The 22,056-nt window shown below is 43.2% G+C and overlaps 2 protein-coding genes across 4 annotated transcripts; both read right to left on the bottom strand.

Annotated features, from left to right (window-relative positions):
- Positions 1–4,854: 4,854 nt before the first annotated feature.
- On the bottom strand, positions 4,855–9,694 carry LOC310801010 (heterogeneous nuclear ribonucleoprotein A/B-like). 3 transcript variants are annotated; one of them, XM_083664925.1, is made up of 9 exons: positions 9,603–9,694; positions 8,816–9,105; positions 8,240–8,408; positions 7,839–7,997; positions 7,450–7,605; positions 6,798–6,894; positions 6,360–6,515; positions 6,168–6,253; positions 4,855–5,562 (listed from the first exon to the last, which is right to left on the bottom strand). In XM_083664925.1, the coding sequence occupies exons 2-8, from the start codon at positions 9,091–9,093 to the stop codon at positions 6,183–6,185; spliced, it is 1,086 nt and encodes a 361-aa protein (XP_083521051.1). In that variant the 5' UTR covers positions 9,094–9,105; positions 9,603–9,694; the 3' UTR covers positions 4,855–5,562; positions 6,168–6,182. The 3 variants fall into 3 exon arrangements, with proteins under 3 accessions (XP_083521051.1, XP_083521052.1, XP_083521053.1); XM_083664926.1 differs by having other exon boundaries at positions 8,816–9,102; positions 9,603–9,668; XM_083664927.1 differs by lacking the exon at positions 6,168–6,253.
- A 2,292-nt stretch (positions 9,695–11,986) lies between these two features.
- btg4 (B-cell translocation gene 4) lies at positions 11,987–13,271 on the bottom strand (the record flags this gene model as incomplete). The annotated part of the gene is made up of 5 exons (XM_083693781.1): positions 13,090–13,271; positions 12,856–12,993; positions 12,460–12,652; positions 12,334–12,414; positions 11,987–12,223 (listed from the first exon to the last, which is right to left on the bottom strand). Exons 1-5 carry the CDS (start codon positions 13,260–13,262, stop codon positions 11,987–11,989), a joined length of 822 nt encoding a protein of 273 aa, XP_083549907.1. The 5' UTR covers positions 13,263–13,271.
- Between the last annotated feature and the right edge of the window lie 8,785 nt (positions 13,272–22,056).

The following is a 22,056-nucleotide window of genomic DNA, read 5'->3' as shown; positions in this document are numbered from 1 at the left end:
ATCAATTAAACTTCCTACCAACCCCCCACCCTCCTCCTCCTCCTCCCCTCCTTCCTCCTCTCTATCTTCCTGTTGTTCATGGTGCAGCTGTCCTGCCCGTCCAAGGCTAAACTATGTGTCACATGTGGGACATACCCTCTGAATGTGTAAAACAGACAGGCTGCTGACGGAATATTAAATGTAGTCTAGAATTCATATAGAATGTAGTCTGGAAAATGTCATGTGGAATATAGAATTATTCCTATAAACTGTACATACTGTACCCTCACTTGTACACACTGCTCTTATACCACATACTACTGCTCTTCTGTACATATCTGTCTATACTGTTCATAATGCACATATCCTTTTTTTTTTTTTTTTTTAATGCTACTGTTAATACACTGCACATATCTGTACACACTGTATACATCTGTTTATACTGTTCATACTGCATTCCATATTTATTCTGCTTATTTACTCTGCTTTAATGTTACTGTTAATACATATATACTGCTATACTGCACTGCCTATACAGCTCGAATGCTGCTTATACTGTTCATACTGCATTCTATTTATTCTGCTTATAATGTTACTGCTAATACATATACTGCTTACACTGCACTACTTATACTATACTGCACTACTTATACTGCTCATATACTGCACTACCTGTATATATTGTTCACACTGCACTTTTCTGCTTTTTTGCACTTCTGGTTAGACGTTAACTGCATTTCGTTGTCTCTGTACTTGTACTCTGCACAATGACAATAAAGTTGAATCTAATCTAAAAAAAAAAAGAAAAAAGAATGAGTATAGAATGTAGAAGGCAGAGTGATCCTTCGATTGTCTTCAACAGTCATAGACTTGACCAGGAATGAGAAGAATGCATCCTCCAACATTCATATTTGTCCATCTGTTGAAAGGAATCCGTTGCATGTGCAGCTGATTCCAACAGACATGACTAATTCATCTCCAATCCGTTCCAACAGACTGCAATCCTGTGCCTCTGAAACGAGCTCATCATCTCTGCATTTGACTAATCTTCCTGATCTCTCCCCTCAGGCCCAGAAATCATGATTTTCATCCATTACATAATTGCCTCTCTGATCCTCAAAATAAGGCAGCCTAATGTGTTTCCTATCTGTGTGGAATCAGCACTTCTACTACTGCAGATGCTCCTCCCACTACGTGACATGAATATTTAATGGTGTCAGGAGGAGAGATGGAGAGAGGGAGAGAGTAAGAGCGAGAGAGGGAGGAAGAAGGAAGGGGAGAGAGAGAGACAAAGAGAGAGAGAGAGAGAGAGAGAAGGAAGGGAGGGCTGATCAATAGCCTCCTCCTCTCCCCACGCCCTGCTGTAGACACACATATGCAGACAGAAGCAGGCTGGTACTCAGCTCTGGATCACTCCTAGCCAGACACAGACTTAGACACGCTCAGACACAGACACGTGCAGCTCCTGGACGCGACACACCCTTCCCTACGGTAAGACTTCTCTCTCGCTCCGCTTATCACTTCTACATCGCATAGATTGGCTACATAGGCTAGCTTATACTAGCTATTTATAGTTATGATCACTATATGTATGGGTTGGCTTATTGGGAATGTGACACAGCGACATACATTGCATTCAGTGACACCAGTGAAAGCAATGTCATTTGTCCTCAATTACTATGGTTAATCAACACCATTACCAAACTGAGGTCAGTTTTAATTAACCGCATCATCAATAACGTCTATCGTTGTCTCATGGTCGACATACCACCCTACAGGGTTGATGGGACTGCTGGACAGCTATTTGACAGTGCTATTACACAATTCTGTAACATGGTGTTACCCAACATGACTGAGAATAGGGATGGTTTAAAGGGGGAAATATTTAGAGTGACATTTTGGGTGAAAATGGGTATACTATATCAATACAAAGCTCTTGATGAGATCTGTCCAGTGGTAAAATGAGCTGACTGCTATGATTTGGTGGACTTAGGGCACTCCCTGGGTGGGGTCTGGTGGTCCGGTGGTCTCTGGGTTGAGAGAGGAAGAGCAGCAACAGGACTGAATTCAGTCTGGGGGGGGGGGGGGGGGGGGTAAAGAGGGGAGAAGGAGGAGAGAAGGAGGGTAAAGAAGATGAAGAACAAGTGGAGGGGAGAACAAAGACCAAGGCCAATGGTGTAAAGAATTCATTTATGCACATCTGAGACCAGCTGTCCATCACACCCAAGTATAGACACACACACACACACACGCTATTCATGCTCACACACACACACGCTCACACACCCTACACATACTCTCTCTGAACCTTTCTCGTTGGTGGCTGAAATCATTTAGTGATAACATTGTCCATGAAATAAGGTGTGGTCAAACATCGAATTATTCTGATGATGACGGTATCTAACACAATGTCTCATTGATCTCTTTCTCTCTATCCAGCTACCATGTCTGACAAACCCAACATGAGGGAGATCTCCAGCTTTGACAAGACAAAGCTGAGGAAGACAGAGACCAGTGTGAAGAACCCACTGCCAACCAAAGAGAGTGAGTCAGCCTCTTTACATTGCATCATGTCATGGCGTAACATAGCCTCATGATCTCCCTGTGTGCTGACGGGACTGTTATACCATTACATCCAATTCAAATGGAAATCAAATGCAAATGTGGCAGTTTAAGCATGAAAATATTTGTATATTTATATGTAATGAAAGTGTTCTATCGATTGGATATGGTGACAGTTTAACCAAGGTAACATACTGCGATCTGTGAGAAGATTTTTTTATTTTTTTTATTTTTTTATCATATAGTCATGGTATTATAGGCTCTTTACCCACATCATTCTTCCCTTGAGGGCAATTAACCAAACTGCTCTAATCACTCTGTAGTCTAAAGATATGTGGAACTATCTAAGAAGGGATCTTCACACCAGCTTATACCAATCCTCTTGTCTTTCTTCTGTAGCAATTGAGCAGGAGAGGAAACGAGAGCCATCGCCTTGAGGAAAGGAAGACAAGCGAAGGCTCTAAAAGGCTACTTTCATTAGTTTCTCATCTGCCCTCCGTCTGAAAGAAGCTGTAACCGTAGAGGAAGACGGAGTTGAAGAGGAGAACCATGATTAAACACTGGTGCTGAATGAAACAAGGAAAAAGGGGGACTCGTGGGTGTTATTGTTAAAGAGAATTTGTTCTCAGTGACTTATCTGACTAAATAAAGGTTGAATAGGATTGGCAATTACAGTCAGAGCCACAGCATGAGATTTCAAAAATATTATGCCTCAAATTTGTTTTGTATAATCTGTCTGTCAGAGTATTAAAAGTAAAAGATGACATGAAAAAATGTGTGTTGGTTTTCCATGGTGTGTAGGCCTACTGTGGTTCATGTATGGGCATATGGTGAAAGTACTAAACATTGGTGGGTCATTGTGCTGCTAAGCCTGCAAGTTTGCTGAACAAGTTGTCATCTTAGCCACAACTCTAAAACAGTAAGCCTAAGTAATAGGATATTCTCTTCAGCTACAATATCAAACAGGTACACTTGCAAATCTATCTAGAGCAGCTGCAGCAATTACTTTGGCATGGATGGGTCTTCTTGATTTAATATGCATTATTATTATAATTTATTAAGAGCTAGCCTATAACAGTAAACTGGTACAGCTATACCCAAGATAGTAGGCTAACCTCTTTTGGTGGTATGGATTCACTTTAGGCTACAAGGATTTATAAAGAATTTAATAAATTGTCATTCTAAATGGTATGATGTATCTATTGTAGCGTATCACGTAATTCCTTCATCAACTCAAGCATCTCTAAAATTTTGAAATGTTCTCAAATGTTGACAGTGGGCCAAAAGTCTCCTATTGTTTCACTGCAGTCTAAATTCATGATGGGGGGTAGCTCGACGAATACATAAAACACACACAACGACGACACACATGTTGGTAAAACATAATTTACATTACTTGTAAAACAGCTTAAATTAATCGCTTTCAGCTCAATGTATTCAGTCAGTACACACAGCAAAAATAACTCTCTCAAAAACGATGTTTCCGCCCGGTTTCGAACCGGGGACCTTTCGCGTGTGAGGCGAACGTGATAACCACTACACTACGGAAACGGCTGAATAAAGAGGCGACAGGGACGTAACTTCAACAGTGTAACCCGCCGTATGGGATGACACGTCACGGATTATGAATTCCCCTTTGCTGAAAACGCATTGCACTGCAACATTAATTCAGAGACACCAATTCATTTTTTCAAACTGGAAAATCGTGCGGGTTTAATCGAATCTTATGTCTCCCTTCAGGACATACATGTGGGCAGCATAGGCCTGAACGTACCGTAGCAACGGTCTCTAAACAGAGGTAGTATACCAGCACACACCTACGCCAAAGTAGACCATATCCAAGGCAGGGTCATGATCCCTCATTCATAAGGATTAATTGCCCAGTAACACTTTCATATGGATTCCTTGCATAACACTGTCCCTAAGAAATACAGTGAGCATGTTTTCATGTAGAAAAGACAAGCCTAATATCGTAAAAATAATCTAAATGTGGAAATGACTAAACACAAAGAAACTGAAGAACCCTACACTAGTCTAACCATAACGTCTATAGTTAGTCTTAGCGTAACCAGGTGTTGAAATAGAAAATGAAATCAGGAACACATTACGAAATATTTAGAAAAATAAAATAAAAAATACTTACAAAAAAATAATCTACTTGTGTGCCCCTGATAATGTATTAAAAATGTAATACAGAAAAATGTTAATCTAGTGACTCATACCTGTCAAAATCACCCTTCTAGGTAGTAACCATTTATATAAGTTTAACTTTTAACAGTAACCATAAATAATCATTAGAGAAGCACACAAATATTATAACCAAAATGTTTATTTCTAACAACTTGCCAAAGACACTGATGAAAAGAGAGATTCCAGAGGAGCAGGAACTCCCACTTGCAATATTTAGCCGACATTAATCTTTAACTGTAATTTCCATCAATGGCACGTTAACACAAATTAAAACAAGTCAAAATAGAAATACTGGTTGCTTTCGTCTACAAGCCAAGATGCTGACATTTTCTAGACAAATCTTAAAATGAAAATCACATTTAGCTAGGCAAATCCCTTTTACATCATAGCCCAACCCCACACCCAATTTCTTTGTTGCGAGTCTTTGTTGCAACCTGCTGTCGGAAAAGGAAAGTCATCTAGGAAACACCAGAAAAAAATTACTCAAAATTGTTTTATTTCAAAAGCCCTGACAGCTTCCGATTCTCATGTAAATCCAGTAGACATGTAAAATACAACCATACAATACATTAGATTCAAAAAAGGTACCAAAAAGTACAGTAAAAATAACACTTCCATCTCTGGAAATGTGGACCAAAAAAAAAAAAAAAAAAAAAGATAAAACAAAAACATGGAAAAGTGACATTAGCTTCCCCAGTTCTGAAGATGTTCTGTACAAGTGGAGAACGAGTCTGTCTGTCTGTGTGTGTCTGTCATCCCATAGGAAAGAGTCAAGTCCTGCATACTTCTGTTACCGCTGCACTGAGGTCTCAACATTGAATTACTTGAGTCCTGAGAAAAGAGAGAACGAGAGAGAGAAAGAGACATTGTTGCACATTCACTAGTGGCAACACAACCCCACCACCCAGCATCAAGCAAACAGAACAGCTAGGGGGGAGGGACAGACATGCAAGAAACAGGGGATGAGTTAGGAAGCCAGTACTGCTGGTTAGATTGATCATAGCAGCGTAGCATTAAGGGGAAACGCCAGACATTGGTTAAAGATCGTAGTGCAGCTTTAAGCAGATAGTCTCCCATCTCAGACTCTATAGAAAACCCAGTGGTTAACTTTCCAACATGGTCCACCGCAACATCAACCCTTATTGATCCAGTAGTGTAGTTTTAGGGGTGCATCTTTGATGCATATATTCTGTGCTGGTAAATAAGTTTGAGAGTGTACCTTTAAACAGGTTACCTATTCTCAAACAGCACTATGTATTTGTAATCAGTTGAAGTTCCAATTGTTGATGAGTGGAGTAATTTCATTCTAATCCACAAATAGGCCTTCCCCTTTAGCCAGACTGTTAATCTTGGCCTGGTAATGTTTTTGGCAAAACGGCCACAAATCTAACAGCTAATATGGCACCACAGTATTACAAAGGCACTAAAATGCATACCTGCACTACATGTGATCAGTATGGCTTGTAGCTACTCTGGTGGCCTCCACGTCTTGGAGTTTTCCCATAGCTTGTATTTCCCTGGTCTGCAGGAATAGAGAGAGAGGACTGAGTGCTTCTGTGCAAAGACAAGTCAAACAATCAGGTAGGCGCCTGCCTAGTGTCCATCCGTCTGTCTGTCTGTATACTCACTGTAGTCGTAGCCACCTCCGTAGCCATAGTAACCGGAGGAGTAGTCATAGTTGCCATAGCCGCCATAGCCCTGCTGGCCACCGTAGCCGTAGCCCTGGTTACCGTAGCCTTGACTCCAGTAGTTGTTATAGCCCTGGTTCCAGTTCTGACTTTGGCCTGAGAGAGGAGAGGAAACAAATAACATTTGATTTAATCCAAGAGTATCGATAGACACCAATCACTAACACAGACTGCTGACAAAGACACCCCCCCCCCCCCCAGTCGATTCAGTGGGTTCTCTCCCTTGATTTCTTGTGTCGCCCTCTCCTCCTGCTCAAAACACATTGGACGAGGAACCTTCGAGACCTTCTCCACAAAGGCATTTAGAGAGGGAGGCCAATAAGGATGCAAGGAATCGAGCCAACACTTGGGATTCAGACGGTCTGTTGTATCACTCACCACGTCCCCTGCCTCCCCGGCCTCCGCCATAGCCTCCCCGGCCTCCAAATTGCTGCTGCTGGTAAACCTCCTTGGGCTGAGCGATCTTGATCTCACACTGGAATCAACCAAGAGAAGAGGCATGGTTAGTCACAGCCTATGCTGAACAGAAAATGATGAACGCAAACATGCAAGGAGACTACAGACGAGTGGCGTTTCTACTTTCTAAGGGTTCTAGTTCCAAGTTATCACACTCCTTTCAAATACTTTGTGTACTTGCGCGCAAACGGTCATTGCATAGTAAATGGAAACGCAATGAATGATTAAACGCAAGTACTGAAGCCTGGACCCACCACGAAAAAATTTAAGTGGGTCAAAAAGATAATTCTGCAGCAGAATTCCAGTGTCGCAACAAACTATTGCATGCAAGGGAAGGGCTACTGGTGCCAAGGCTCATTAATATCATAACACCACATTGCGTTAACATTCCCTAAAGGATTGGAGGGGAACTATTTTAGTATACACCAAGAAATTACAGCAGTAAGTTAGGAGTTTATCCTCAATATAATATGCTTCAAACAGACATGCAGTACTGATCATCCCTCTAAACTACATCACCCAACATTCCCCACCATCAAGAACAGGTAAAAAGGTAATAAAAAAATATACATACAAGGCCTTCTTTTCCGTTTGTTACCTTGGATCCACAAACATTATGGTATTTTTTCTCAAGGCATTTTTTGACAGTCGACTCTTCTTTGAATGTAATGAAGATAAACCCTCTCCTCTTTTTGAACTTGGGATCAATGGGAAGTTCAATGGACTCAATCTGGAGGGAATGATGAAGACAGGATTAAAACAGCAAAAGTCAACACAAAAGCTAGCATTCAAAGAGAACATCTACGTTCTTTCAAACTTTGTCCTATCCCCAGACATGAGGTTCCTAAATAAGCCCATTTTGATGGCCATCTCACCTTTTCACTACATGGCACTTAAATTGTACTTTATTTTAAAATGTAATCTTTAATATGCAATTTTTCACTTGTACAACACTTTACAAACCTCTCCAAAGGCCCCAAAGTATTCTCTGATAGTCTCCTCTGAGGCTTCAGGGTTCAGACCTCCAACGAAGATCTTCTTAGCTGGTTCCTTCTTCATGGCCATCGCCTTCTTAGGGTCAATCTGTCGCCCATCTAGCCTGTGCTCTTTCTGTTCAAGAACCTTTAGGGTCAGAACAAACAACGGTTTTAGTCTCCGGAATTCCAAAAATCTACACTTCCGTAGATCTGAGGGGACTATGCAATAAGGCAATTGTTCGACCTTGCCTTCTGATAAGCTAGGTGGAAAATTAAAGTCTAGACCATTTGCCTACCCAACACTCTGACCTACAGGAATGGCTACCGAGTAGGGCTGGATTTGGAACTCAGCATCAGTTCATTTCAGCCGTTTCTGCTGCCATTCACCTTATCTACACTGGCAGCCTCTTTGAACAAGATGAACCCAAAGCCGCGTGACCGCCCCGTGTTGGAGTCCATCTTGATGGTGCAGTCTGCCACCTCTCCAAACTTTGAGAAGTAATCTTTAAGGTCTTTTTTGCTCGTGTCCCAGCTGAGTCCACCGACAAACATTTTGCTGCGGAGAAACATGGGACATCAGTTAATTTTCTTAAGGGGATGAAACCAGGCCACTACTTTGAAGCAACCCAGCATGTCTGAACTATATCATTCAAGTTCAAGGTGGTCAGACTTACTACTTACTAACGTGGAAAATGTAGTACATTTACATCTTATGACACAGGCCTAGGCATTGTTGGAGAAACTGCATTTCAAAAATAAAATTACACCCCATTGCAAAATAAAGTTCATCAATTGCATGTGCCTGTGAATAGTACTGAAATCCTGCCAGTTTCTGCAAGAGCCATAATTGTTTGTCCTGCCCTTCCCCCCAGGAGGTAGCTAGCTACATGGCGCCAACGGACGAAATAAGACATACGCAAACCTAGGCAAAAAAATATGGTTTACAACAATAACGAAACTCACCCCGCGTCATCCTCGCCTTTGCTAGCATTTATCTGTCCCCCCTCAGCGGCTCCGTTCTGAGAATCTTCCTCGGCTGTTGCCCCCGTCTCTCCTTCTACCTCTGCAGCCTCCTCTCCCTCTCCCTCGGCCTCTGCCGCCGCCTCTCCCGTACAGCTCTGTTCTTCGACTTCGGGTTGCTCTGTGGTTTCTTCTGGTTGAACTTCTGCCCCATTCTGTTCCTCTTCGCCTTCGTTACCATTTTCGGAGGTCTCCATGATCTGTTGCTCAGCGTCGGCCATGATGATCGCCTACTTAATGATGAAAGAAGTGTTAGGGGGGAAATACCAGACAAAATCGAATTTCCTGCAAGTCAACCGTGCACATTAAACTCTGGATAGGCCTTGCGGCTACCGGCGTCTCTCGCTAAGCTAGCCAGCTAGCTAAACTAGCCAACTACTGCCGTTATAGGTTAGCTGAGCAGCAACGGGAAAAGCACGTCAAATTTAACGATGAGACAAAGTAGATTAGCAAAACAATAGGGTTTTTTGGACAAATTCTATAATTGCATTTAGAAAACCTACACAATAATAATACGTTAAAAAGCTAACTGGTATTACAGATTGAGCTTGCGGCCTTGCCTTCGAGAGACAACTGCGTTAGCTAACCGCTAGAACCACGCAAACCAGATTACACCTTATTATGAAGATAACAGTTAACGGTACTTAGACGCGAAATGACACTAATCGTTGAATCACGTAAATCGGTCCAATATGAGTGGAAGTGAAACCGCTAATATTTTTGCGCTTACTGTTTAAAAATTGAAAGCCGGCGGCCCCTTTTCAAGATGGATACTCTCCGCTTCTGCTAACTCGTGGCAACTTTTATACGACCGGATGTTGGCCACCCTTGTAATAAGAGAGTCCATGATTCGGTAAAGAGAGCGAGCGCCTTCATAGCAGCGTTTTCCTATTGGCTACTTATACAAAAAAGCTACTGCTCTTTCTTCAGTTTCCTTCCTTTTCCTGCCATGAAGTCCAACTACAGCACCGCATAATGATGCTTCCAATATTGAAACGTTGTAGCTGTATTGGCCTGTAATTTCTATTAAAATGTATTTCAACGGTGACACTGATCTAAAACAAAACCATCAATGATAATGATGATGACTGTTATGCATCCTGTACCGTACGTTATGAAATGATTATGAGTAGGAAATAAACACATTTTAACTGACCCATGCTTTTGAATGTGCATTTGATGTAGATTCACTTAATATCTGGGTCCACACATGATTATTTCGAACAATATTGGCATTGACACACTGGAATCCATCGATTTACAACACTACAATAGGATGACATCTAGTGTCTCTTCTTCACCATCACATAAAACGCATTATCAATGATCATAAACTGTCAAATGTGGTTGAATGGAAAGGTTAATTTGGTACAAAATAATATACAATACATTCAGTGTTGTTCCACTACATATAGCTCAACTATTAGTTAAACTACATTTTCCTGTAGCTTGGTGGTAGTAAGCAAACTAAATTAAAATCTTACTAGTGTAAGTAGTAGTTAGCTACTTTTTTGCAATCTAGCAATGTGCAGCTTCTGTCACTACTCACCCCCCCCCCCAAAAAAAAGAAAGAAACATAACTATTATTCCAGCCCTTGAACTTCAAATGTCCCTACTATTTATTCCTTCACTGCTTCCCGTCTCCCCACTTTGCTCCACCTCACCTGTTTCTATCTTTCTCAGTGATTTCATACAGTTTCAGTCGTTTCAGTGTCTGTCATACACTCTAGTCATCTTTCCTTAACTGACTGTCATGTGGTGGACAAAGTAGTTTTGATCTAGTGAACTCTTTTTCAAAAGAGCTTTAGTTTGACAAACTATATTTCTCTCAAGGGTAGCTTTAGTGTTGTTCAACTTCTTCCCTTGTAAAATAATTGGTAATTTAGTTCAGAGTAGGTTCTCAAACACTGTAAATATACAACTTCTCTTACTATTCCACATTCAGAACTTAAAAGGTAGCCATGCCTTTGCCACTGAATATCTGTCAAATGAGGGTTCTAAAGGAATTCTCTGTAGGGTGTCGTTCAAATCACAGATTTAGGTGTTAAAGGACTTTTGTCACTGATTCTTTACATTCGATATTTTGGCTTGAATGTTGACTGTGTGGTTCAAGATGTGTTAATTGATGTTATAATGTATCTCATTCGACCACACAGTCCTTTGTGTGCGTAAAATAAGCTTGGTGGGGAGGTGTGGCCCTGTCTATCCAATCAGGTCATGCCGTGACAATATTTCTGTCTTTATTAATTTAAGAGTACCCCCTGCGCCCAAAAGATCTAAATTCCATTTAGTAACTTTCAGAGTACCAACTTTATTTAATTTTTGACTCTTGGTTGTTGCATATAGCAACCAGAGTCTACGACATTACCTTGGTGACAGCACCTGCTTGCTTCCTTAGGGCAAGTCTGGGCACGACCCAATGCAGGGCACAGGTCTGTACACAGAGTCACCGTGGAAACCCTAGTGTTATAGACCTGGGTTCGACCAACACAACGGTCAGAACTTCTGCAACAGCAACAACAGCAGGTCTGTACAGCAGGTAGAATCATACAGATTTCTCCCTCCACAGCTGGTAGAAAGATCAAGACCACATGGATTCATTCTCTCTGTCTTAAAACAGGGCACAGAGCGACAGCATGTGTACGCTGCTACAACTAATGGAGTACCGGTGTGTCATGGAGTAATTATATTGCTCTGTTGATTTGTGTGCATGTCATTCAATGTTTGGCTCGGTGTAATATTGGGAGTTGGTGTATAGGCAGTGTTGATTAGCTGATTGTTTCAAACAAACAGCAATCACTAACCACACTGCCAACACAACAACTCGAAAGCTGCACTCTCAGGACTGGGACACAGAGACAACCCTTGAAACAACTAAGTCAGACAGTTTCTTAAAAAAAATGTTCATTTTATTCAGACATCTTTTCCACTTAACAATTTCAATTTTAAGACAACATAAAAAAAGGGTTTATTAAAATACTGTCAACTTTTAAAATAAATGCTTAAATCAGCATTGCGTTAACCATTTCATAAATAATTTCATACTTTTAACCTTCAACTTAAACTGTCCAGGGCTCTGTACCATGCTGGGTTCAACAGGAGTTGTTCTGTTCTCTAGGAGCGGGTCTTGCTGACCCAGTGGTACTTGTCAACACGGGGCCCAGTGAAAGAGAAATATGGTCGGTAAGGTTTAAACCCTTTCTGGGAGCTGAACTGTGAGCTGTGCTGGGAGAACTGGCCTCCACCTCCAGGGGGGGCATGTGGAGCATAGCCATCCCCAGGGAAAGCCTTCCTCTTGGGATATGGTGGTGCCCAGGTCTGAGGGGTGGGTGGAGCAGCAAACTCACTGAACTGAGACAGAGAGAAAGGACAAAGGGTTAGAGTCAGAGAACTCATCTGCCCACTGGAGTAAATCCAGTAGTTCTGGTTTAGGACAGGAGTTAGGGTGTAGGTATACATACCTGGTAGACACTGTTGGGGTTGCTGATCGTGGGGATGGTCTTGGGCTCAAGGTTGGAGACAGGGCCTGGGGCAGGGGCAGAGGCAGGGGCTGGGGCAGGGGCAGGGGCAGGGGCAGGGGCTGGGGCAGGGCAGGGAGCTGATCGGCTGCTGCTGCTACACATGCTGATGTCCCCACCCTCCTCATCTGAGGAGCCCCCTGATTGGATGTCTGTGGCGGCACGCTCTACTGCGTTATGTATGCGGCGAGAGAACTCCCGGTCTCCACGGTGACAGCCCTCCAGCAGCGACACGCAGAACGGAGCACTGCGCTCGCCATATCTACGCAGGAAACAGGTATTGCTACTTCCTACTCAGACCACTCCTGACCCCTACCCACTAGTTCTACATGTAGTAGACCATGCCCATCCAAGCTTGCAGATATTAAATTGTTGGAGAGCCAGATAATCTCTATGCTCTTGAACGAGATCACATTTCGATCCTTTTGAACAAGATCACATTTCAACGCTCTCTTCTAGACTCACCTGCAGGACACCTCTCCTGGGTCGACCCAAACTGTCAGCTCCCGTGGCAACCCCAGGTCTTCATAACACACTGTGCTCTTCACACACACCTGCTCCAACAATGGATCTTTCAGCTGGACACGGTTCATACGCAAACACCTACACAGAAAACAGAAGAGAGGGCATTATAGAAAAACAACAAGACAAATTAAACAAATCAGATCAGGCAATTGGGCCCAGTCAGTGTGTGCTAACCTGTAGGCCTGGCCCTTGCTGGGGGTCTGTGGGTACCAGTGGTTCTTGTAGTTCTCAAACAGAGCAGAGGTCAGAGCAGCAGCGAACCGGTCTCGGTGGTCGTTGTCCAGGCGACCATGCCTCTTAGCCAGGCGTGCTAAGAAGAACACTGCTGCAGCGATCTCCTCCTTCATCTCTACAGGCTTTCCTCAACAACCTTACCTTAACACTAACTTACACTTGGGCCACACTTACAACTTACACTTCTAGCTTCGCCACAATGCCTCAAACAAGCTGGAGCTAGTTGAAAAAAAAAAGGGATGATAAAACTTCTCCAACCACAAACAACAATCTTAGGCCCAATCTAGCAAACAAATTTGCTGTTCAACTCAACTTTTAGCTCTCCATCTGGACACATTCAGCTGTTATAGTCCCCAAAACATATGTGCTAGAAGAGGATAAATGTATGTCTTTATATGTTTATATAAAGAAACCTCAGGTCAGTGCTTCAGCAGCATTGAGATCCCTTTAGAAGGCGTCAGCAGGAGAACACACACCTGCACCTGGTTGCTTTAATCATGAGTGAATGTAGAGTGGCCAGAGATATATAATTAATAGAATGGACACTCCCATTGAATGTCTGTCTTATTTGATGTACCAGCCATATTGCCTCTGTCTGAGTCTTCTGTATGTAAGATAGGGGTGGAAACATATCATTTAGTAGGACACATAAATATGAATAAAACAGACAGTCACATTCAATGGCCATATTTAGTGTGCCGTATTGGGTGTTATTACCATTTTATTAATTATATTAATGAACAATGCATGAACATCACTGCAGAACGAGATTTAATAGAACATGCATGCCCAATCAATGTCCATCAGCCAAATTTGCATTGAAGGGCGCGTTCATTCTATGTATTCTATGTCTATTCTATGTAAACCTGTTTAGATGAATAACAGAATAATGAGCATAGGCCGCAGTGTGGTTGGCACTTGGTACATCAATAGACAGAACATTCATTTCCTCTAATCAAATACTATTGATTCCACTTCTGTCTGCATGCAGCTGGGCAAGTGCTGGGACAGACAAGCGCAATTGAGCGACTAACATCATGTTTCCGCCCGGTCTCGAACCGGTGACCTTAAGCGATAACCACTACACTGCGGAAACGGTGAAGATCGTTTTATAAGCTTAAACTTCGCAAACTAAATACAATGTTTAAAATATTTGTGCAGTCAAGTCACGATCTGATTTTAAATTAATAACAGAATGAATTTGCGCATAGGCCTGCCGCCTCTTCCTTCAGACAATGGCAATTTGGTAAGCAGAACAATGCACGAAAACCTTTCCACTAATTAAATAGGCCTACTAGCCTAGTTATTTATTCCACTTCTGTCTGCAGGCTCATTGCAGGTAGCACCAACCCGTCGTATTTTCACACAGTTTTGTCTAATTGTCAAGCAGAGCTAGTGCTGGGTACAGTCTCGGTCATAAACCGAGGTAGGAGTAATCACAATTCACTATTGATGAAGGTAAAAGATTGTTTCCGCCCGGTCTCGAACCGGGGACCTTTCGCGTGTTAGGCGAACGTGATAACCACTACACTACGGAAACTCTGAAAATATCCCTCCGCGGTAGTTACCTATGTTTTGTGTACTCAACCAATTATTTTCACTTTAAATGATACTTTCAGTACAAAAATGTTACAGCTACCGAAACAAACCACCACGGTACTTGAATGGTAAGAGGGGAAAATAAATGTTTCCGCCCGGTTTCGAACCGGGGACCTTTCGCGTGTGAGGCGAACGTGATAACCACTACACTACGGAAACTCTGAAAGTAGTCTTCAGCGCTAGCTACATATGTTTTGTGTACTCAACTCATTATTCACAGTTTTTCATTTTTGTAACTCCGTACAAAAATGTTACGGGAGTCGTGTAATCTCCAAGGAATCGAGTCTGATCATTTTCTTGCATTCAGCCCGTTTTTTCTTCAAACCGATCACTGTTATTTTCATTCTGTAATTACGATCACAGTATACTTTACCAGTCTCAGGCTCTACTTCCACTTCCAATCCGATAAAACATACATATAGAACTTTTGTTTTGGTTCAAAGACGTACAACCAAGTTAATTGATCAGTTGTGTTTATTTGTTATTTAGATGGTTTAGCAGTTATGTGTGTGTGTGTGTGTGTGTGTGTGTGTGTGTGTGTGTGTGTGTGCTTTTTAATAAATCAATTGTAACATAAAATGGCATGTTTTCTTTAATTAAATTAATTATACATCAGCACGTGTTACATGAAATATTTAGTTCATTAAGAACAGATTTTTTGGAGAGTGGTGTCTGAGATAGGATTCTAACCCTGTCTGAAAGCAAGGCAAGAAAAGGTCAATAAAAGTTCAAAATCTCTGTTAGTACAGGTGTCTGTACCGACGAACGTCATCGGCTAGTCTTTCCTCAAATTGGTTCATTGGTTCATGCAACATCCACGCGACCGGTCGCTCACCGGTCACGCATCGAGAAAGGTACACGGACCTAGTGGAAACCTTGGACTGCTCCTTGAGAAGGAGACGAGGATATATGACGAGAGGAATCAAGGGCTGAAAGATGGATCTATTTAGTAAATTGAGTATTAAACTAGGGGGGGCTGTCTGGTAAGATTTGGGTGTAAGAAAAGCCACTTTCAACAAAAACACACCAAAAGCAGTCTTCCCTTGGCTGTGTTCCAAAATGCTTCTGCATAGGTATACGAGTGCAAGAAAGCATTTTGGAACACAGCCAAGGATATTGAAGGAATACTTATTAGTTTTGGCCTATAGGAGCCGTGCTATACGCCAATGCTGAAAAATAAAAAAAATTGTTTCCGCCCGGTCTCGAACCGGGGACCTTTCGCGTGTTAGGCGAACGTGATAACCACTACACTACGGAAACGACACACCAGTCTAATGTTAAGTGGGGGGGAAGAAAGGGGAAGAAGAAAAAGGAGAGGAAAAAAGGGACAAAAAGAGGGACAAGAAAGAGAGAGAGAGAAATTGAGGCTTCTTTTCCATTATCTACTAGTTTATTTGTCAGTATGTATTCTAAACGATTAAAGAAAAAGAAAAAATGTCGCCTTTTCCGTTTTTGAATGGGGGGAAGAGTGGATCCGAAGGTCACTGGTTCGAATCCCACCAGCGCCAGAAATAAAAACAGGCAAAGTCTCCCAAAGTGTAAATTCAAGAACCCTTGAGCCAATATCTTGCTTCTTGTGATATAACAAACAGAAGTTTATGTATATTTGCTGTTGTTTTAATGATGTTTAATGACTGTGCTATGGGCCTACAGGTCTGTTACTTTATTCAACTTGTGTGTGTGTGTGTAACTTTGTTTATGCATCTGAAATAATCAGTTATAAAATGATCAGACCTCTGTTTCTTTCTCTTATGGACTGCATCACTTGCTATTAGCAATGTGTCAAATTGATTGAATAAAACTCAGATAAAAGTTTTATATTTGAAAATAGAACATTTTTTATTGAAATGAACACAAAAAACCTGTGAGCTGCCTCCTACACACTGGGCAGCGCACCCTGACCTTCCACAGATGGTAGGGCATCCACACCAGGAGCCTGTGGGTGAAAAAGTGCTCTGGTTTCGGGGCCTGGTTCTAAATGAGCACTGGTACCGGTGGCTCGTATCAGAGCTTCAAGTTTGGCTGCAGCCTCTGGTTCAAGATTCAATTCAAGATTCAAGATTCAAAGTGTTTATTATCATATGCACAGTAGAAAACATGTTTCCCTGTACAATGAAATTCTTCCTTTGCTGTCCGCAGAATGCCAACCAATGTAAAATGTACAATACTAAAAAATATACAATATATACTAAACAAAATGTATAAGATAACAAAATTTAAGGCAGCATGTGATAATAAAAAAGCAACAATAATAATAATAATAATAAAACAGTGCAAATGTAGCAGTGCAATTATGCATGTGCAAACTGAAAATTTAACAGTCGGGTTCAGTTATATGAGGTAGTACAGTTATGAGGTAGTCCATGATTATAATCTCCTATGCGTTGTTTAGGAGCCTGATGGCAGTGGGAAAGAAGTTCTTTAGTCTGGTGGTCCTGCATTTAACACTTCTGTACCTCCGGCCTGAGGGTAGAAGTGTGAACAGTCCGTGCTGGGGGTGGGTGGGGTACTTGAGGATGGAGGCGGTTCTCCTGTGGACTCTGCGGTTCTCCCACAGAGTGGATGCAATCATCGCTGGTCTTGTTGTGGAATGGTCTTCTTCATCTCTGCCGGCAGCCAGAATTAATCGGGCGCCTGACCGAGAAAGGCAGGGGCAGCAGGACAATAGAGAGGACCAGGAGGGGCAGCAGGACCAAGAAGAGGACCAGGAGGGGCAGCAGGACCAAGGAGAGGACCAGGAGGGGCAGCAGGACCAAGAAGAGGACCAGGAGGGGCAGCAGGACCAAGGAGAGGACTAGGAGGGGCAGCAGGACCAAGGAGAGGACTAGGAGGGGCAGCAGGACCAAGGAGAGGACTAGGAGGGGCAGCAGGACCAAGGAGAGGACTAGGAGGGGCAGCAGGACCAAGGAGAGGACTAGGAGGGGCAGCAGGACCAAGGAGAGGACCAGGAGGGGCAGCAGGACCAAGGGGAGGACCAGGAGGGGCAGCAGGACCAAGGAGAGGACCAGGAGGGGCAGCAGGACCAGTAGTAGGGAAAACACCCACATCAGACTCATCCTTAAAAAAAAAAAAAGAAGCCAAACTCAGTGAATTACACATGCAATAATCATATCATAGTTATTTAACACACACACACACACACACACACACACACACACACACACACACACACACACACACACACACACACACACACACACACAAACAGACACACAAACACAGGTAAAAAGGAGAGCACTTACAGAGGCACTTGCAGGGCTGGCAGTAGCCTGAGAGGTAGAGGTGGTCCTCACAGACGCCGTAGCAGAGCGGGATGGAGGCAGAGATCCTACCTGGCCGATCGCTCCTACCAGGTGACGTGGAGAGGATCGCTGTCCTCTCCACGACCCCTCACCACTGGTGTCCCCCAGGGCTCTGTCCTTGGGCCTTTACTGTTCTCTCTCTATACCAAATCTCTCAGCTCTGTAATTTCTTCACATGGTTTCTCCTACCACACCTACGCAGACACTCAACCTTTTCTCTCCTTCCCCCTTTCTGACTCACAGGTGGCAACACGTGTCTCGGCATGTCTTGCAGACATTTCTGCTTGGATGTCAGCCCACCACCTAAAGCTCAACCTTGACAAGATTGAGCTACTCTTCCTCCCAGGGAAAGCCTGCCCTCTCCAAGACGTCTCCATCACAGTAGAAAACTCTACTGTGACCTCCTCCCATACAGCCAAGAACCTTGGGGTGATCCTTGACAACCGCTTATCCTGTGTGGCGAACATCACAGCGACAGCACGCTCCTGTAGATTCTTCCTCTTCAACATCAGAAGGATACGTCCATTCCTCACCAGAGAAGCAGCACAACTTTTGGTCCAAGCACTTGTAATCTCTCGCCTTGACTACTGCAATGCACTCTTGGCTGGACTCCCCGCCTCCTCCATCAGGCCTCTGCAGCTCATCCAGAACGCTGCCGCTCGTCTGGTGTTCAATCTCGCTAAATTCTCCCATGTCACGCCCCTCCTCCGCACCCTCCACTGGCTCCCGGTAGCAGCTCGTATCAAATTCAAGACCCTGGTGCTTGCCTACCGGGCGGCAAAGGGAACAGCCCCTCCCTGCTTGCAAGCAATGGTTAGCCCCCAAACCCCTGCAAGATCACTCCGCTCCTCCACCTCGGCTGCCCGCCTGGCACCGCCGCCTCTACGTGGATGCAGTGGCCGCGCTACTCGGTCACGGCTTTTCACTGTCCTGGCGCCCCGCTGGTGGAATGAGCTTCCCACAATGGTCAGGACTGCAGAGTCACTTCCGATCTTCCGCCGTAGATTGAAATCTCTCTCCCATCTCTTCAAGCTACATCTTAACAGTCCCTCCTAAAGACCGCTTCACCCTCACTACCCCCCCTATACTAACCCTAACCCCGAGACCTCTTTTCCCCTGTTACCCCCCAGTACAAGTTCTCTCCTGCTAATAAAATATATTTAAATAAATAAAAATAAATAAAAAAACTAGCCTACTGGCATTAGGACCATCTCCCCTTTCACGACTGCCAATGGACCCTGGTGTGAGCATTGATTATTTTGTCTTATGATGACTGTTGGATAGATGATTCACTTACTTAAACAAATGTATTTGTTGTACGTCGTTTTGGATAAAGGCGTCTGCTAAATGCCATAAATGTAATGTAAATGCAGAGAGAAAGGGGAGATGGTCCTAATATAGGTGGAGGCAGGGCTGGAGGGGGACATGGGTAGTACAGGGGAAGGGGTCCTCATAGAGGCCGTAGCAGGGCTGGACAGGGACTTGGGTAAAGGGGAAGGGGTCCTCATGGAGGCTGTAGCAGGGCTGGACAGGGACTTGGGTACAGAGGAGGGGGTCCTCATGGAGGACGTAGCACTGCTGGCAGTACCAGCAGAGGTAGTAGCAGGGCTGGACAGAGACTGTGAGGGAGAGGAAAGGTAGAGTACACCAGGAGACTAGATTGTGATTGTTAGGTTGATTGATATTGTGATTGTGCATGTATCTATGTGATTGTAGGCATAAGCCACATTAGACACACAAGTTACACTAATAACACAGAGATATTAAGACGAACAAATCCATGTAATACCTCAACAGGCTTCCTAGCCACAACGTTTGGTTTGGCTGCAGCACCAGAAGCCCCTCCAAACCAGGATTTATAAAACTGAAGAGAAGAATGGTAAGTGAAATTGGTCAGAATAAAATGATGACAAAACAGTGCTTCGATAAAATAGATGGATAACGTTTGGCAAAATGTTACGGAAATATTTACCATTGACACAGTCAATGTAGGCTGCAGAGGACTCTGCACAGGCTTGGCAGGGACTGAGGCTGTGGTCTCTGCAGGGGCCGTGGCACGAGGTGGAGCTGGACCCTGGAAGCAACAGGCACTGAGGCAGATGTGGGTGCCGGTGGAACACTGGCTGGCTGCTGAAGACATACAGATACAACAAGTATCAATACTACTGATAATGGGATCCTTTTTCAGCATGACAAATAGTTACATCTGATGTCCCTTCATTACCTTCTGGAAGTGAACTCTGTATAATGACACGACACAGCCAGCAAACAAATGACAACCACATATTTCATCATCGGAGATCTTACCTTAGTGATTCAACTCATATAAGGAAGTTATTAAAGTTGGTTTCAGTGACTTGACACAGATTTTCAGTCATCGTAAAGCTAGCTTACCTTAGGTAGCACTCGCACTCGCTCGTATCGGTCTCTCGTTAACAGCGAATTTATAGTGTGTTGTTATAAACTGATTAAACAACAGAGTATTAATTCAGCATAACATTTCCATTGATCAAATCAATATATCATTGAATCAAGTTTTCAGCGAACGTAGAACTAGCGTCTGTCTCTCGTCAACAAACAACGAGAGCTGCAAGTGTGTTGCTATGAACTGATAAGACAAGAAAGTATTAATTTATATAAACAGTTCCATTGATCAAATCAATATATCAAGCAAGGTTACCGGTGTGATCTGAGCAGTGTGACGAAAACCGACAGTTAGCCAAACGTCACCCGCTCACGTAATGGCGCACTAATGGAATGGAGCGCTGCGATTGGCTCTGCTAATGGACACTAATGGCGCACTAATGGAATGGGGCGCTGCGATTGGCTCTGCTAATGGTGCTGGGCCACGTGATACTGCAGAAAGCCTCCTTGAGATGAAGGATTATTGGAATAATTTCAAACAAAGTTATATGACTAGGACATTCAAATCAAGAGGCTCCTGTGGCGCAATCGGTTAGCGCGCGGTACTTATACAACAGTATGTAGCAGAGCAATGCCGAGGTTGTGAGTTCGAGCCTCACCTGGAGCACAGCTTTTCGGAAAACAGGAAAGAAAATCATTGAGAAAATGGGCCTTGATAGATTATTCATACTGCCTTCTGATTACGAAAAGTGGATCCAAGAAATGTATTTTACATCATAACAATGTGTGCTGCATATTTATATTGCAACAAAATAGCTTGCAGTATGAACGTTGAGTCACGGCCTTGATCTGTTTACATTGTCGGTGTACCTCATAGGTAAGGCATTGAATTGATCCTCACTGGTATTAACAAGGGCAAGAACCAATTGGTGACCTTGAGACATGTATCAGTCAAATGTAGTGTATAGCCTGTACAGGTCACACATTATTGGGGAAAAGGAGCCTCTTCAGATAAGGCCTAACTAGCAGGTTAAGTAAGTAAGTTTCCCAATTAACATGAAGGGTATGTCTGGTCTGTTGTATGTATGATGTTTTCACTTATGTTTTTGTATTTAATATAATATATGGTCATCTTATGTGACTTTAAATGTCGGACTGATGGGAAAACGGAAAATCATGAAAAGAGGGTTTGCCAAGAGTTCCGCGGTGAAACGTTGTTCTCGTATATACGAACATTGGCTAGGAATATAGGAGCGGAGATATTGGCTTTACGACGGCAGAGATCGGGTGAGATCCCTTCAGTTTCTTGCATTTTCTTTTGCACTGCCAGTGTGTTTTTGCCAAGCCGCTATTGCCCAGCCATTGGGTTTTTGCCAAGCCGCTATTTGTTTCTTTTTTTTAAGGTGAAGGTTCCCTTTTTGGGGGGATTATGAATTCGCAGGGATTATTTTGTTTGGAGTTACGTCACGGACGCATCCGTTTTCTATTGGGACTGAGTTGATTAGAGCGGGATTTGGACATGAGTTGGGAAAAAAACAGTGAATGGTTGGACGTTTAGGGTGGGGCTTTGTGATTGTACAGTGCCTTCGGAAAGTATTCAGATCCCTCCATTTTTTCCACATTTTGTTGTGTTATAGACTCA

The sequence above is a fragment of the Argentina silus genome (assembly GCF_951799395.1).
Source record: "Argentina silus genome assembly, chromosome: 2".
Taxonomy (NCBI): domain Eukaryota; kingdom Metazoa; phylum Chordata; class Actinopteri; order Argentiniformes; family Argentinidae; genus Argentina; species Argentina silus.
This window is presented reverse-complemented; position numbering and strand designations above follow the sequence as displayed.